We start from the raw sequence: 18,562 nt of genomic DNA on the forward strand, positions 1-18,562 counted from the left end.
AAAATGACTTGACTTGTCTATCAGCGTCCCTGCAGCCCCCTCATCAATGCCAGCTCCTGCTCCCACAAATAATTTATCAGCATTTAAATGCCTCTGATAATATGCACACACTGCTCCCTCTGATCCGTTATAATTAAATATGATAAAATCCCACCACACCGGGTAAATAATAATAATCGTCATTATCATTGCCATTATAATGTTTTATTGGAGTCATTTGAATAACTTGCATGGATAAGGAATGCTAGTGGGGAGAGAATGCTGGCTAGGCAGTAACATTATAATGTGGGAGCTAGTTTAGTCAAGGTCTAATTCCATCCTGTTAAACTCTACAAGAGAAAGACAGAGAGAAAGAGTGGCAGAAAGAGGGGGAGAAGGGGAGAATGAAGGAGCAACGGTCCGCCAACTAGAAAGGATTACTGTGACGACCATTTGCATATCAAGAATTTTAAGCAGAGAGGAAAATATCAAACCCTCCAGCCAGCAAGGTCATTTTGAAGATAATTTTTTTTTCATGATAATTTATTTTGCATATCATGCAGCAGGACACGCTACAGATTAAAAAGCTGCTTCGCTATATCAACCCATTCCTGACACTTCAGCCTCACCACTGCCTATCAATCCATTCAACAGAACCCCACCCTGAAAAATATTTTATAAAGACATGATAGCAATTAACAAACAACAAGCAATAGTTTTCCACAAATGTTAGACATGGATAGACCATCCATGTAATTTAAGCAGTGGAAGGTTTTGGATTGCGACATCCCCAATCCTTTGATGATTAAAAAAAAAAATTAATTCAAAGAATCATTGTAGCCCTATTTTTGAGCAAGAGTTCTAAATGTATATATATTAGTGCTGCACGATTTGGGGGAAATGTCATCTTGCGATTATTGAGGCTAATATTGCGATATAATAAACAAATAGAATCATGAGTCAACTTGCTTGGTTATCAAGGAAAATGCACAAATAGATTACTGATAAATCTGAAATGTGTATTTCTCAACTCAAACATACAAACTAGCAACAACAACAACAACTATAAATGCAGTGTTTTCAAATTAAAATAATATTTTTTACAAAATTAAATAATAACATCTTTGCATTACTGCAAACTTGATATTTTCTCAATATTACACCTAAATAAAATGGAACAATAAATAAGAACATACACATGTTCATGAAAATAAGATTGTCCAAACAAACAGGGACATTTAATCAGGATGCAACATTTACTTTGTATAAACTCTTTTGAAAAGGAAACTGGATATAAAAGTGTGGTTCACTCAAACCACTAAAACTGCTGTTGTGTTTTTTTTTTTTTTTTTTTTAAATGACCAACTGGTATTTCCAAATTCTCTTTCTAAAAAATTCTACTTATCGCTGGTACCTCTTGTCCAGTGTGTGAAATCCCACTTTGCTAACGGTGCATCATGTCTTTTTATATCTCTGTGAAGACTTGTCATATGACACTCGCAAACACATCTGTAATTGTGCTTTGTTTGGCTTACTGGGCTTTTTAATGTAGTTTTAGTCAATGAAAACTGTTGACATTTTAGTCATATTTTAGTAACATTTAGTCATATTGATATTTTAGCCACTGAACACTGTAAACATTTTAGCCATAAGAGTATTATTGATAAGCATTTGTCAATCTTGTCTATCCGAAACCAATATACCAATAAAACCAATATATATATATATAAGATTGATCTTATCATGATGATCTCATCAATGATGCGACACGTTGCGCTGCAGACAGCGGGGTTGAGAGACGAGCGTCTCCGTGTTAGAGTGCGCACCACCCGGCAGAACTTTAAATCTCTCCCGGTCTCGACTCCCGCTCAGATTGTGTCTCTCTTCCGCAACTGGTTGAAGCGAACTTCAAGCATGAAATAAAGATATATCGCCAAGCTATGATCTGTGTTATTTTTTTCTGGCCACCAGTTCAGTGTCGGTCTGCTCGGCATCCATTTTCACCTGATTTCCACGCTGCACACCGGAAAGTGACATGACATGACATGACCACACATGCCACTCCCTAAACTGAGACTGACTGGTCATTTTTTTATTAGCGGAGTAGAAAATGGGCAAACAGCTCTCAGATAGGATGGGCTGTCACGTCCACACATGCGCTTATTTATTTAATATAATCGCAGTATTTTGCCATCATATAACTGCGATTGCGATATGATTAATCGTGCAGCACTAATATATATGGAGAAGGAAAAGCATTTTAAATTTACATTTGTACCTTTTCAAATGTTTTGTTCTTTTACATTTAGAATACAAAGTAAATTGTACCTACTTTCATGCTAAACTAAATAGCTATTTTTTTTAAATGTGAATTTATAAGAAAGCATAAATTTTCATTTATGGCATGTGTTCTTTTTGTATGGCCTATATCTCTTTATCTATGTGTTTGTGTATGCATGGACAGTAAAGCTTTAAATATACTGTCAGAAAAAGCCTGAGAACCTGTAAGCTGAAAACAAATACAATAGAGCATTTGGGCAACATTAGACTAACGTTATATTATTACCAATTTCTATGACCTTTTTCAGGCCTGGAAATCACAATTTGTAAATGTTTCTGATATTTCCAGGTTCTCCCATGACTGTGGGAACCATGCATGTACAGAATGAGTAAAAACTGAGATAGCAAATAAAGAACAAGAAAGACTGATAAATATGCAGACAGCCACAAGACCTCTATCAGATCATCCAAAGCCCTCAAGTAAGAAGAACCAATGTAAAAGAAGATGTGACATCATCGGACATTGCCCAAACCTCTCTGAATGGTCCTTAATAGAGATCTGCAAAGTGATAGTGAGAAAACACTAACTGCTAAAAAGCTTTTCCATACAGCCAAATTTAAAATGGCTAATAAACATCAATCAAACAAATGAATGAGCACCCGTCCACTGCGACTCCACTTATGACACTGAAAAGAAAAATAAGAAGAAAGGAAAAGTGCACATCTGCATTCGGTAGGGGCTGTTAGTAGTGATGGAGAGACCGGTGGTGGTGGGATGTGTGTGAGTGTGTTGGGGGGTCATGATGATAAGGGAAAAATTCAGACCAGTCTAAGTTTCCCTTCTGCCAATCGTGCTTCTGATAAAGGCAGCGCCTGCTCCAGTACTGATAGAAGGCCTATCTCTCTCCTGCCCCCCACTCATTCTTTCTCTTCCCCTCTCCCTCTCTTCCTCATTCTCCTGGCAGTTAGTTTGCAACAGGGGAAAAAATGCCTATCGCGCTCACATCGTCAGTGCTGTCATCAGGCGGCAACCGCACAGCAATTAATAACACTCCAATTACTGTTAAAAGGACAGGCTGGAACAGAACGATAATAAACACATCCTTGACATGAAAAATTAAAACACATATTTAGGCAATTTCTAAATATTCTAGATAAAGAAAATGCCTTTCATATTAAATCATGTCATACTCTATTAGATCTGCACTAGCACTATGCTGTGTAGCTCAGGCGTGTGGTCCTGAGAAAAAGATTAGGAGAAAGATAGCGAAACCCCTATTATGTTATCCAGACAGATATAAAAGATTGCCAATTTGTTGTTTACCGAACAGCAGTCAGTAAAAACAGCATCTTTCTGTCAACACAAATCCTTAGGATGTTTCAGATTGTATACAGCTGGTTTGGGGGCAGGAATGCAAACACAACTTTTCTACTGGGACTAGGGATGTTGTTGGGGGTGGGTGGGGGTTTTGAAACATTGTCCAGTTACAAAAAATCATAATTTGTTTTTTTTAAACAGGTTCCCCAAACACTTCCCATCATCTGCTATTGGTCGACAAACAGATAAAGAAAATATAGTGCCATTGGTTGAGACAATGGTGCTGTGTTGTTTTAGTCGGGATGTGTATAGAGTAGGACTGTCGATTTAACGCGTTAATTCAGTGCGATTAATTTGACTAAAATTAACGCAATTAATCGCAATGCCCGCAATGATATGGAAGATTCCTGAGAGATGCAAGCTTGTAGTACCTCCTGTTTACTCCAGAGGGCAGTAAGTGAAACTTCAGCTGTGTCGCAATACGCAGTTTATACAGTGAAGAAAAACTCCCTTGAGCAGCAGAACAACACAAACATGCGTTACATTCTTGCGTTCAAAACATTTGATGGAGCGCAAATCCGAACTAAGGGACCTCAAGATGTGTTCTAAGTAGGGCTGTCAATCGATTAAAATTTTTAAGCGAATTAATTACATGGTGTCCCGAATAATTAATCGCGATTAATCGCACATACAAATATTTGCTGAGAAAGCCCCTCATATAACAATAATTCAATATATAATGATGAAATAATTATACTTGGTATCTTTAAATATTAAAGAATTAAATATATATATATATATATAAAATAAACAAATATTCAGACAATTAAAATGCATTACATTCTTGTGGCAGAAGAGTTCATCATTGATAAGACAATATAAAAAGCAGCTTTATTGTTTACTACCATATTATTGATCATAAGTCAATCACTGACATACAGCAATCCATTGACTGATTTGTCAATCAGTTGGATATTTATTATGAGGGCTTGTTTAGGGACCATCAATTTACACCTGCATTAGACATTTTGTTTTAGAAACAAGCCAGGGGTACATAGTGCACAATACTATAGATGTATTTTACAATAATAACAAGACATTATATTCATTACATAGTGCAATGGTTTTCAATGCTTTGGAGTTGTTGGAGGTACAAAGAGTATTTCAATAATATTTCAAGTCTTTACAAAAAAGTGCAAATAGGGGCTTTATAGACATACATTTACACTTATGTATTAAAAACTTGGCAAGAACAATAAACAGATTAATCAGAAAATATTAACTTAAGTTATCAAATCTGTGAAAACCAAATAAAACGTCTTTATAAAGCAAAGAAAAACTAGTTAAAATAGAGGTACGTACAAACAAACTTTTCATCTACAGCATTACAGAAGCAGCAAAGTGGATCTATTTCAGGGAGCATGTTTCTTAAATAAAGATTGACTGGGTAAAAACGCTGTAACAGTTTAAAGGACACCTCCTTAACCTCGTTGGTAATTAAATATGTATGAGTTAAAGACCATACGACCTGTGTCAGACATGCTTGTGTCGGTCTCGGGTGTGTTGCGTCATAAAAGTAAAATGTTTAGGTCACTGTGTCGAGTTAAATATAGTTTAATACTCAATCTTTAAACACATCTTAAGATCCCTTAAAGATCGCATTTGCGCTCCATCAAGTGTTTTGAACGCAAGAAATTGTTTCTTCACTGTATAAACTGTGTGTTGCTCACACAGCTGGAATTTCAATTACTGCCCTCTGGAGTAAACAGGTGGTACTACAAGCTTGCATTTCTCAGTTAAGCATTGCAATTAAAGTGCGTTAATTTATTTAACGTGTTAATTTTTGTCAAATTAATCGCACATTATTAACGCCTTAAATCGACAGCCCTAGTTCTAAGTATCATTATTTCATCATTATATATTGAATTATATTTATATGAGGGGCTTTCTCAGCAAATATTTGTATATGTGATTAATCACGATTAATTAATCGGAACACCATGTAATTAATTCGATTAAACATTTTAATCGATTGACAGCACTAGTATAGAGGAATATTTTGAGAATATTATAGAGTAAAAGTATTAATAATTTTCGAGAAATCAACTTACCAATTGCTTACCTACAGTTTTCTCTGGAATAGGTTCAAGTATTTTAATACTTCTAATATATTTTTAAGTTTAAACAGGACTAACTGTGCCTCTGTGCCACTGTTAGCTACTTTGTACCACAAATCAAGAAAAAGTGACCAGTATTACAATGGCTTAGTGTGCATCCATTTGCACTGCTTATCTTACTGCAGATCAGTCTCTTTTTCTGACAGAATGTAAATGAAAAGACTTTTATTTTGTCATTGTGTGGGCAATATATGCACTGGAGGTTTTTTTTTTTTTTTCAGTTAACCATCAATTTACATGATACCGTTATTTGACTCTGAAGTTAAGGTATTGTGTTCAACAAGGCACCATATCAGAAAGTTTATCTAAACTGGCTGAATTGTGCATACCACAGGAATGATTCTATAGGGTTGTGTTGGACCATCTCAGAAAGCATTTTCTTTTTTGTCTAATAAATGTGAAAAAGTAAGTGTCAGGAAGTGTAGCTTTACCAAGCAAAATAGGTCCAGTTGATTCAATTTCTTCTTTACATCGCCTCATATGAGTAGGACCGTGCTTTCTCCAAAATGTATGAACAGCTGAGGCCTTATCAAGCATTACATTCAAAACAGAAATGATTAAGTCATGTTTTATGGCTGGTAGCTGACCGTTTGGCTACGGCTGGTCCTTCCTGAGGAGCCAGTGACTCATGCATCAATTAAACACTCGTACAGGAGGGACAGATAGAGACTGACCTGGTCCATTCCACTGGGGTTCCTCTTCCCTTTCTCCAACTTCCTCCTCCTCATCTTCAGTACAGTGTTTAAATCCTTTCTCATCTTCCTCAGCCTCATCCGGCCCTGCCAGAGACTCGTGCGTTCTTGGTTCTGTGGAAGGCCAGAGGAAGAATGTGACGGCTTGGAATTAATATTTAATATGTTTATTAATCATGTTTTGAGCCCATATATGTAATATTTAGATTTTTGTGCTATATTATCTTGAATTGCACAGCAGTCCCAGGCAACTGATTTCCTACACAGCTGTGCTAGTTTCAGATCTCTCATAGCACTTCACCGTTTGTTCTCGCATAATACAATTATTTCAACTCAAATCAATATTTTATGACAATTTCCTTATTTGTAAAATAGCTGTTTAATAAGCAGAATACATTTAAATGTATTAATTTAGCAGACGTTTTCATCCAAAGCGACTTACAAAATAAGGAAGAAACATAAGTGATTCATCTTAAGGAGACAGCAGAACAAAAAGCACTGCATTAAAATATTCATTACAATATTCAATAGCATCAGAAACGTATTAGCCAAAACAGAGGTCAGGTCGCCTACGAGTGATTTAGCACCAGGTCCTCCACAGTGCGTGATGGGTGAGGGGCGGCACTCATTCGACCGCCTCGAACGGCTCTCCTCGCCAGCCCTCGCGGGCCGGCTATCCCAGGCCAATCGGAGTCCCGCGGTATCATTACGTTTAGGGGGGGATTCTGACTTAGACTCACAGATGGTAGCTTCGCACCAGTGGCTACTCAGCCAAGCACACGCACCAAATGTCTGAACCTGCAGTTCCTCTCGTACTGAGCAGGATTACTATTGCAACGACACATCATCAGTAGGGTAAAACTAACCTGTCTCACGACGGTCTAATCCCAGTGCAACAAGAATCTTTTAGTTATTTTATTATTATTATTATTATTAATAAGGTTCTATTCATTAACATTAGTTAATACATTCATCATAAACAAACAACGAACAATATGTTTTTACAGAATTTATTAATCTTGTTTAATGTTCATTTCAACATATACTAACACATTTTAAAAATCAAAAGTTGTGTTTGTTAACAATAACTAATGCACTATGAACTTCTGTAAGATGAACTAACAATGAATGATTATATTGTTATTAACTAACATTAACAAAAGTTCATAAATTATGTCAAAAATATATTTTTGTTATTGTTTGTTCATGATACCGAATACATTTAATAATGTTAATGAATAGAACCTTATTGTAAAGTGTAACTACTAAAAGTTTCTATGACTTTGATGTTACATTGCCACCGAAAAACGCTTTATATCAAGTTTGGGTTCTTCATGAAATTCTTATCACACAGGGGTGGTTAATGTGCGGTGGTCCCGCTCTGGAGATCAAAGGCAGTTGAAAGAGAGGCCCACGTATTTTAGCAACATACACCCCTTTGATTTGCCAAGCAAGAATTGGAAGCAAAAACCCCTACCAACAGATGGTGAGCGTCTTCCTTTTATAAAGGCTGATCTGTTTCATCAGTGTGAAAGGCAGAGTGCAGATCTCCCAGGCATTGATGCCAATGATTAGCAATTCCCTTTGATCAAAGTGATCACCTTGCTGTTAGCCATGTCTCTTTATCTCTCAGTTGGCTGAGTGACACTATAGCATGTAGATGAATAAATTGACTTTTTTTTAAAGGGATAGTTCACCCAAATATGAAACCTCTTGATCTTCTAAACCCATATTACTTATTTTCTTCTGTTAAACAGAATGTTACGTTTTTCCATACAATGAAAGTGAATGGTGAGTGAGTCTGTAACATTCTATCTAACCTCTCCTTTTGTGTTCCATTGAAGAAAGAAGATAAAATGAGTTTGAAACAACATGAAGGTCAGTAAATAATGACAGATTTTAATTTTTGGGTGAACTCTCCTTTTAAGATGGAATGGCGGGAATGGTCACTCTTCATGCCCCCTACACTCACACACTTTTCTATCTTTCTCCTTCTCCCCTTCCCCATCACCCCGCCTAGATTACAGCTCATCTGTGGTGCACAAAGGGCATGTTTACCCTTGCATTCCCGTGGCGATAAACAGTGATAGCTGCCGATCAATACCAACCATAAATCTCAGTCCACGTGATGCAGTCAGAGCTGCGGTTATTAATGTAACAGGTTGGAGATTAGATCTTAATCATCAAATGAATCACAAATGCACACGCCCCTATCGTCAGCCCAACTTCCACCTAGGCCAAACCGCCATTCTCGGTCTGTCCCAGTGCATGCCGATCTGTGATGCGACCCCCTCCCTGCCAAAGAAGCTCTATTATTTTCAGCTATAAATCACATTGAATGGCACATTGATTTTATCCTGCAGCGCTCAGCATTGGGAGAGGAGCTGGAGCCACAGTTATTGCATTTAATATTATCAATATAATCTCCCGTATCATCTGAGCAGAGACGGCAGGTATCAGGATTGGAGGGCGGGGTGGGGGGGTTCCTACCAGCCTGGCTCCTCAGCAGTCTCCTTACTCTACAAGCACATGCAAACACACATACACACTCACACACACCCCTTCTCCAACCCAACAACCTCCCTTCATCTGATAACAGCAACTTCCCTTGTCACACCTGGAGGGCAAAGTCACCCAACTTGCTCCATTCTTCCTGGCTGGCCTAATTTTTTATAAAGTCATTTTCTTCCAATTTTCTCTCTTTTTCACATTCTCACAAACAAGTGGTTGTGGGAGGGTCAAGATCTTTTCTTGTAAGGTACACAAGGTTAAAGCGTTTCATCTCTGATTGTTTCTTGTGGACCACTAAGTCCAAAGTTGTGACTTAAATAGGTCACTTGTAACTTGCAAGTTTAAAGGCCAAAAGGATAATTCTGTTGTCCACATTGGTGATTGCTCAGTTACAAAAATGTTGTCATCAGCACAGCCTGGAATGGCCAAGACCCAGATTTTCTCGACACGCACTGTCCCTCGACTGTGCGCATCGTTGGTGCATGTGCCTGCCTTTGAATGTACTAAAAGAGTATCGCAAAGCAGAAATAGTGTGCATGTGTGGAACGTGTTTGTATTTATTCGTGGTCAGAAAAGTATACTTTAAAAAGCAACGTGATCAAATGCACAAAAACAAAGTATGCCCGGGCCTTAACATGCCAATATATTTTCACTAATATGATATAAGAAAACTGAAAACGGAAGACATTTTCAAGTATTCCGGAGTGAAAACGTTATTTTTAAATGCTGGTAACCGGTTAAACCAGTACATTTTTGTTCCAAAAATGTTTTCAATAGACTTAAGGCCAAAGGTTTTATCACAGTACATTTTTGGAATTACACCACTTCATGTAGCCTGAAAGAATTAAATGTGCTTTGATCCTGAAGGAAATTGCTGCATCACACATTTCTATGTCTAATTGCCCGTTGTGGATGTCGTATTCTGTGAACGAAGACCTTTTTAACAACTATGTATAATTACTACAGATATACGTGCATGGCAAATCCAGACACAAAGAAAACATTATTAGAGGTAAAATATATATTTCTCAGATGTTTCTAATTCTTCACTGAATTGTTGTTAGATATGGTGCATTAGTACAGATTTGATGCTGCTGGGCTTTGACTGAGAAGCAGGTCTGTAATTAAAATAATACTTGAATAAACCGTATGCTTGTTATGATTTCAATGCTGATAAATCCACCACACAGAAAAACATTTTAATTGCTTATTTTTGCTTATTTTCCAGACCAGGTCGCTTGTTTCTCTTTTGAGATCTGGCAACACTGCCACTGTTATTATTCACCCACCCCTTAGTGCAGAGTACAGTCACTTTTTAAAGAATGTTATTAACAGTTATTTTTTTGTTGTTGTTGTTCTAATCGGTAACCACTTGGAAAAGTCTGTGGAACGGCCGAACCAGAATGAAAAAAATACTGTTTCTGCTCAGAACGAACCGAAATAAAAAAAATTATTGACTACGTTAATATCAGTCACATTCACTTGCATTGCATCATCTTCTTATACAATGAAAGTGAAAGGTTAATGAGGATGTAATCTACCTAACATCGCAGTCATACAGGTTTAGAAAAACATAAGGGTGAGTGAATGATGACAGAATGTAAATTATACCTTTAATCACATGTCGGCTAACTATTATGGCCCTGGCTAAATCGTAAGCAAGATCAGGCCCAGATCAGACCTCCTCACCAGCTCTGCCAAGATGTGACGTGTTTGTTGATATGGACAAGGACCATATCAATTCCAGGGTTTCACCATCAGATATTCCCTATATCACTGAAAGATCTCATACTGTATACATGACTTCAGACTGACTCTTTACATGGATATCAGCACTTTCTTTGCCATTAATGAGCATTTTTCCATTTATAAAGCATGGTATTTTAGTTTATATTTAGATTTTACAGGTGGTTATCAGTAGTGTGTCTCTTGTGACTGGTTGAGTGTTTTTCTGAGGCAGTTATCAGTTGGTTATCGCCTGTGTCTTTCTCTCCCAGATGGTGGATAAGGGGAGCTTGCCTTTATTAGCCAGTGCTGGCCTGATAAAGACCTGGTATTGATCGGAGGTTGAAAGAGCAGGTTCATCAAACATGGCTGATTTACAGAGGCTGATAATAGCAGCACCGGGCAACAGTGAAGCCCCAAGAGGTGGGGGTGAGAGAGACTGAGAGAAAAATACAGCTAAAAATGTTGGCGTAGGCTTGCTTTTCACATAGGAATATAGTAAAATAAAACAATGACAAAAATCAAACTAAAATATGAACAGCGCATACTCACATCCGTGTCTAAACACACACACACACACACTCAATAACTGCTATGTGCATAGAACACTATTTCATAGTATGTTGTTTACATTTGGCATTTTTAGAAACTGTTATCTTTTTGCACTGATGTGTACTGGTCGGCGCTGCACTGTCTCTCACTGTGCCCACTGTCCTGTTCATTTTTAGTAATTTATTGTACTGTCCCGTTTGCACGTGCACTTTATATATGTATGTTATTTAGTCTGTGTAGTCTCATGTGGTTCTGTGTTTGTCCTGTGTTGTTTTATGTAGCACCATGGTCCTGGAGGAACATTGTTTCATTTCAATGTGTACTGTACTAACTGTATATGGTTAAACGACAATAAAAAACACTTGACTTGACACACACAAACAAACCAGGACAATCTCCAAACTAGTCACGATTAGCACCTGACAGAATTTCCGTGCATTTATCAAAACCAGCCAACAAGCCCGCTCTTATCTCTTCAGACCCAAAATTCACAAGAACAGGAATTTTCCAGATAAAAAAGGGGGAAAAACAGAAATCTAACTAAGAATGTGGCTTAAATGTTGAATGGCTGGAAAAACGCACACAATGTGCAGCAGGAGAACCATATGTAGAGAGGTTACAAATGTCTGAGACCATATTGGAAATCTGGGATATTCATTATTGAAACCTGGAAACGAAAAGAATGTTTTAGGATTTTAGAAAATGTAAAACAAACAAAACTTAACACGTAAAATAAAGAAGAATTGTTAATCAAAAAAGCTCATTTGTGACATTGACCTATTAACTCCTTTGTACATGGAGTCCATACCAGCTTGAGGGCATGCATGAAGATTTTTATGAAATTGTTTTTTTTTGTGAAATTATAATTTGTCATGAAAAACAAATTACGAATGCAAAATTCGATGCAAAAAGAACGATTTTCACAAGTGGTCTCAGACTTTTGTACCCAACTGTATATATATATATATATAACACAATATATGCAAGAACCAAAAACAATTATTACACCTTATTTAAATTAGCATGAAAAATGAGCTCTCCCTCGTCATTAATCCCAATAAAATAACATAAATGAAATTGTACAACTGGTTTGAATATTGAAGTCTACAAAATATAAAAAAAGATAATATATAACACTTCCAGGAACTAAACCAGGTATCAAAATAATCTAATCTTGAGTTATCTGGAATCTCTTCAGAGGACACCTGATTAAACAAAGCTTTCGACTTTATCCAGTGAGCATTTCCTTTCCCTGAACAGCACATATATTTCATTTAAGCCAAAGGCCCAAAGGAACCTATTTTACAGAAGTTAGATGTCTAAGACTCCTGTTATCAACAGATTTTAGTGTTAAAACTGTTTCATCTCAAAACAATACAGGTTATTTCAGACTGCATACTGACTAAATGGAATTTTTAGATGGCTTTAGACAGATTTAATATGACAGTTATGTTTTGGTGTGTGTCTTTTCACCTTCATTATAAAGTGGTGTGCATGAAGGTGGACTTGAACCGTCACACTCAGCAGAGTCTTCCTGGTCTGAAGCTCCGCCTTCCTCTCCTGATATGCTTACATCATCAGATGGATCTTCACTCCCATTAAGATCCCCAATAGATCCTACGCAGAAAGAGAGAAAAAGATTTTGAGTATAAAACACACCACTTTATTAAATCTGTCAGTTCACAAAAAAAATGTCATCTATTCAGACCTTTTAAAGTCTACACAAAACAAAAGAAAAAACTAAACGATAATAAAAAAAACAAAAAAAAACAAATAACAAAACAAAACCACCTTAAACCAATGTCATTATAATAAGAAAGAGAGAGGAGTCATTAAATTGGAATATGTTGTTCTACATACCTGTAATAGATTACACTGTAATAAGCATTAAAAAAAAAAAGACTTCTAATATTAATGGGCATTTTTAAAGATCTCATATCATGCTAAAGCCTCAATCTAGAAAGGCCACTATGAGGGATTCAGGTTGTGTGAATAAGCCTTGTTTTTTCTAAAAGGATTTGGGGGTTCTTTGAATACAGAACGATACAGTCTATTATTAAGAGGACATTTCGGATTAATTTCAAACCTCTAGTTCTTGCTACATGCTTTTTACAGATTTAATTGGTTGGAAATCCCAGAGCTTCCAAACACAAGGAAGTAAATGAACAGGGTGTATGTGTTGTATCAGTGAGCAGGGTGATTAACTCATTTGTATAACTCAATACATTCCCAGTTGGCAGGGGATGAACAAAACCGTACACTATCCAACCATGATGAGGAAACTAAGATAAGTTCCAGAAATGTTTAAAAAATGTTCATCTAAAAATAACCATATCTCCAGAGTTTATCATTTTGAATTACACTGTAATAAAATGTTTAAAGATATTTCTATTAATATAAAGTGATGTTTAGCTTAGGTCTTGACATAAAACAGACACTGCATCAACTAACAATTATTTTGAAGTATGATGAGCCGTTTTAATTTCATTACTTTTAAAGAAAACAAACAGTACAATATTTTCCGAACAAGCTCTCTAAGAATATTGTCCTTTCTTTAACATCATAATGCAATCCGTGACAGAAAAGTCTGGGCTGTTGTGGACACCACTGCGGTTTGCATGTTAATTCAACCCATGCCGTCTGCATTGTTATTCTAATGAGGTTTAAGATGAAGAAAACTACAATGTGTTAAATTCTCATTGCGCTTAACTAAACGAGGAGACCCACTATTTTATGCATCTGCATCTAAGGCAAATTACCAGGGGTTGGAAAATCGGATTTTACCATCGTTTTTTTGTAAATTGATTTTCATTAAGTTGTGATGAACGGAGAGGGGATTGTTCGGAGCTAAAGCCGTGACTGGAGGCATATATATTTACACTTCCTAGAACAAAGGGGCTTATAATCTATACAAAGCACACAACAATACCCGTGAATAAAGAGCCTTGTAGAAAAAGGCAAAGGCAATTTTTCTAATTCTGTTAATTTCACTTCCAAAGCAATTAAAACGAGGCGGAGATAATGCTCGGAAACAATCACTCCCAGACAAAGTGTTTCTGTCTTTGTAAATGAAACATCTTTAGGCTAATTTCAACTTCCATGGCTGCATGGTTCATTGTTATTTCAGATAAAATGAACACACTTAGGTTTGGACCTTAGTAATAAAGGACGCGAGAGAGAAAAGTAAAAAGATCGATCACACATGCCATATTTTTAGAATGTAGTCCGGGCCTTGCTAGATCTAATTTTCTATATCTGTGGCGACATTTCATACAATTAATTTTCCTTTAATCATAATTGTACAAAGGGACTTCTCAGTTTAAAATTCCAATTACATTTTGCCAACTTGTTTAAATGCGAGTTTGAATTAATGATTTTCTTTCCCTATTACGGCTCTGGTTAAATGAGTAAATCACCGCATCGCTGCTTTCAGACATCAAATGTGCAGAAAAAAAACCTCATTCACTCACTCTCTCGTCATCTTATGGGAGGAATAATATATGCATTTCACAGAACTGAACATAGATAAAGAGTTATGTTCAAAATGTCAGCAGACAACTTGTTTGCCATAAATGGATGCATTTTTCCAAAATATTTTAAGTAACATTAATAAATGTGAGAGTTTTCTGCTATATATTTGCAGTTCACTTTTTGCTTCCCCATGTTTAGAGACTAAAACACCTTCAACTTGCTAAAACTCTGTATGTACAGACAGGTTTCACTTTAAAAAAAAATAGGCAGAAGACGGACTGAAAGAGAGAGAAAGAGAGACGGACACTTTTGAGTCCTAACTGGCACTCGAACATGCAGAACAAAGTGAAAAGGCTGATGAAGGCGGAGGAGATAGGGCTTTATTAAGCAGACACGTCCACATCAAACCAGTGTGCTTAGCGGCAGTGATTAAACTAAGAGACAACACATCAAACCTGAGCCCTGATTAAACTAACAGACTCTCTCACCCTTACATTAATCACCACATTACCACACAGCCCCAATTCAGCAGAAGAAAGAACAGCACATGTATCAGGAAATCAGGGACTTGAAGTAAGATACTTCGAGGAGAGCAGTGAGAACTTTGTAAGATTCTGCATGTGTGCGCGTTCAGGTAACTGTGGTACCGGAATTGAACTGTGGTGTAATTTCATGCACAAGTGGCAACACATATTGATCAGAGCTGAGGGCAATAATACGATCTTATTAATATTAATTGGCAAGATCCAAGAAAAGTATAGCATCCCCATCACTCCAATCAAGTCATACGAATAGTCATTACAGAATTTTCAGTTTGGGATGAACTATGAAGTTCACCCAAAAAAGAATATTCTCTCATAATTTACTTTCCCTCATGCCAGCCCAGATATGTATGACTTTCTTCTTCTGCAGAACACAAATTAAGATTTTTAGAAGAATATCTCAGCTCTTTAGGTCCATACAATGCAAGTGAATGGGTGCCAAAATTATTATTCATAAAAAATCCCAAAGGCATCATAAAAGTAATCGATACGATTCCAGTGGTTTAATCCATATCTTCAGTAATGATATGATCGGTGTGAGTGAGAAACAGATCAATATTTAAGTCCATTTCTGCTAGAAATTCTTCTCCCTGCCCAGTGGGTGGTGATATGCATGAAGAATGTGAATCAACAAAAAACAAGAAGAAGAATGTGAAAGTGAAACTGGAGATTGAGTGAGCAGGGAGCAGAATTTATAATTAAAAAGGATCACACCGATCATATCGCTACAGAAGCCATTGATTATGCTGACTCTATATTCTTCTAAAAAATTTCTGAAAATGTTCCGCAGAGGAAAGAAAGTCATACACATCTGGGAAGGGTGAGTAAATGATGAGAGAATTTTCAGTTTTGTGTGAACTATCCCTTTATGGTGTTTTCATTTCCACTGTTGCCTTTGGCTTGCTCACTGAGGGGAGTTTGTGAAGCACTGTTCTTTGTAAAGCTTCTATGGAGCAATGTGCACTGTGAAAAGCACTGGACAAATACAATTGAAAATCAAAAAACAGAATTGATCTGCAAGCTGAAAACGTGCTGAAATGATTGATGAGCCAGTGTAGTGCTGAGACAAAAGCCTGGATGGAGTCAGTATTTTGCTGGAGTCACAGATAAGCTGGGAGCCTCAGGGCTTCTACGATTCACTGGCAGAAAGGCACAAGCTCTGCGGACACCTGCGTACACAAGTGGATTTTCACTTGATTTGCCAAGACTCACACAAACTTTGTTTCCACCATCCAGAGCAGGAAGCTTACAATGATGTACTGACTAGCATCCTTGTGTTCATTCAGAAAACTGGAGCACTATGACTTCACCTACATAAGGCAAAAGACTCTCTTCTTTGACAAGGCACTATTCACAATAAGAAACAGGCCTTTGAACAGTGCATGAAATTGAGGCAGTATTTAAATTGATTTATTTATTTTTTACATAATTTTGCTTTAACTTTATTGTGGAATCTCCAACCCATACAATATCAATCAGCTGTAAAACAAACTTTTATAAAATGAAAGATTCAGCATGAAACACAAGGTTTGTAGAAAATAATAATGACTCATTCCACAGTATGTAAAAACAAACATTAAAAGTGTCGACAGTACACAGTACAGCGCATTTCTTTTACATTCGTTATTCTCTTTTGATAGAGCTTTGAGGTAAGCAATTGTTTTGTATTTTTGTTAAAATACTGTCCCCTATCCTAGTTTAATGAGCAGATTAAACTGTAAGCAAGTCATTTGTAGGTTGATTCCCCTACAAAAAGTATGAATACTTTGGAGGAATTTACTAATCACTTTAGTGAACACTTTAGTGCAAATTGTCTTATTCACTAACCAATCCAAAATTTCACTGCATCTTCAGTATTGAAATTAAGTATTGATTGACAATTAATCATTGTCAATCCTTTCTGCCCAAACATGCTTTCTTACTATGTAAATTAGGCTTATTATAGATTACGCTTTATTTGCAAGAAATGCCCAGCCCGATTTACATTGCACTATTACCACCAAATGAAAGCAGGCGGTAAAATTATTATTAATAATTATTAATTATTTAAGAGATGTTTTGTACATTTTCTTCCAATCACATCAGCAGTAATTCTTCAAATAATTATTAAATGATGGAGTAAAGCATGTTTCAGATCACGGTGGTCTGCTGCATCCTCCGCTATACTGTATAGTGCTCAGAATAGGCCCGCAACTTCAGAATTGTGCATGCAAATTGTGCTCTGCAGCGATTTTATGGCTCCGTTTGGACTGTTGCCTGATCTGCATAAAAAGTGAATAAGGGGCTAAATCAGCAGAGAGAGCGCATGCAACAAATTCACTTTTACCAGGTGCAAAGTGAATTCTCTGCTGTGGCGGTATCAAATTGCATCATATTTGTTTGAGCATCCTGACCAGTCCAACAGAGTGACATTGTCTTAACTAGGGATGCACCGAAATTTCGGCCACCGGAAATTTTCAGCCGAAAATGGCGTTTTTGGCCGAAATAGAAAAAAGGCTGAAAATATGAGCCAATTTATATGCCTCCCTGCCCCTCAATGCTCAAGTTTCACTCTCAAACGATCTAATAATCACGGCGCTGCCAGGCAAAGGCCAATGTCAGTGGTGTAGAAATACTATATAATATTAATAAGCAGTACCGCCGCAACCTATACGCGTACTACGCAGTCGGTGTAGGGCACCAACTCCCTAGGAGGGTACAATCTTTCCCTAGTAGGACACCAGAAAGTCCACCGGATGCCCTTCCTCGCATGTTATACGTTATTCAAGGACCCGAAAGCAGTTGCGGAACACAGTCGATCGCTTCACGCTCATATTGCGAACGCGACAATCCTCTTGACTACTGGGGCATGAACAAAGATCGCTTTCTATTACTTGTGCAGATTGCACGCAGGTATTTATCTGCCCAAGCACCAGCACAGAGAGAGAGAGAGAGAGTATTCAGTGCAGCATCTCATGTTCTTGAGTTGCCAGAAACCTGACACTTTTACTTAAAGAGAAAGCAGTCCAATTTGCTTTGTGTTTAGCAATTACAGTAAAATTTGTTCAGCCCTGAAAAACTTTGTTCTTCACTTGAGGACACATCTGTCGTTTACAGTTCAGTTTGGTAGCATATTTAAACTTTTTGTATTTGCAAGATGCTATACTAGAGCTGCTAAGTTCATTACTTGACTGCTGTTTTGCATATTATTAGAGTTGTCTAGAACGTTAAATTTATGTTTTTGGTAAAAAAATAAATAATCTTAAATTTTTTTTACATTTGATTGTAAAAGAACCGAATAAAGAATATTATATTTAATATTGTAATACTATATTT

At 36.9% G+C, this 18,562-nt stretch overlaps 1 protein-coding gene across 1 annotated transcript in view; it reads right to left on the bottom strand.

Moving 5' to 3' along the window:
- Window positions 1-18,562, bottom strand: part of LOC127622671 (zinc finger protein ZFPM1-like) — a 125,155-nt gene that overhangs the window by 46,674 nt on the left and 59,919 nt on the right. The window contains exons 2-3 of the mRNA XM_052096695.1: window positions 12,708-12,851; window positions 6,429-6,560 (exon numbers count right to left, since the gene is read on the bottom strand). Of these exons, the coding sequence (XP_051952655.1) occupies window positions 6,429-6,560; window positions 12,708-12,851 (276 nt within the window). The remainder of the gene's footprint in view (window positions 1-6,428; window positions 6,561-12,707; window positions 12,852-18,562) is intronic.

Source organism: Xyrauchen texanus, chromosome 29 (assembly GCF_025860055.1).
Source record: "Xyrauchen texanus isolate HMW12.3.18 chromosome 29, RBS_HiC_50CHRs, whole genome shotgun sequence".
Taxonomy (NCBI): domain Eukaryota; kingdom Metazoa; phylum Chordata; class Actinopteri; order Cypriniformes; family Catostomidae; genus Xyrauchen; species Xyrauchen texanus.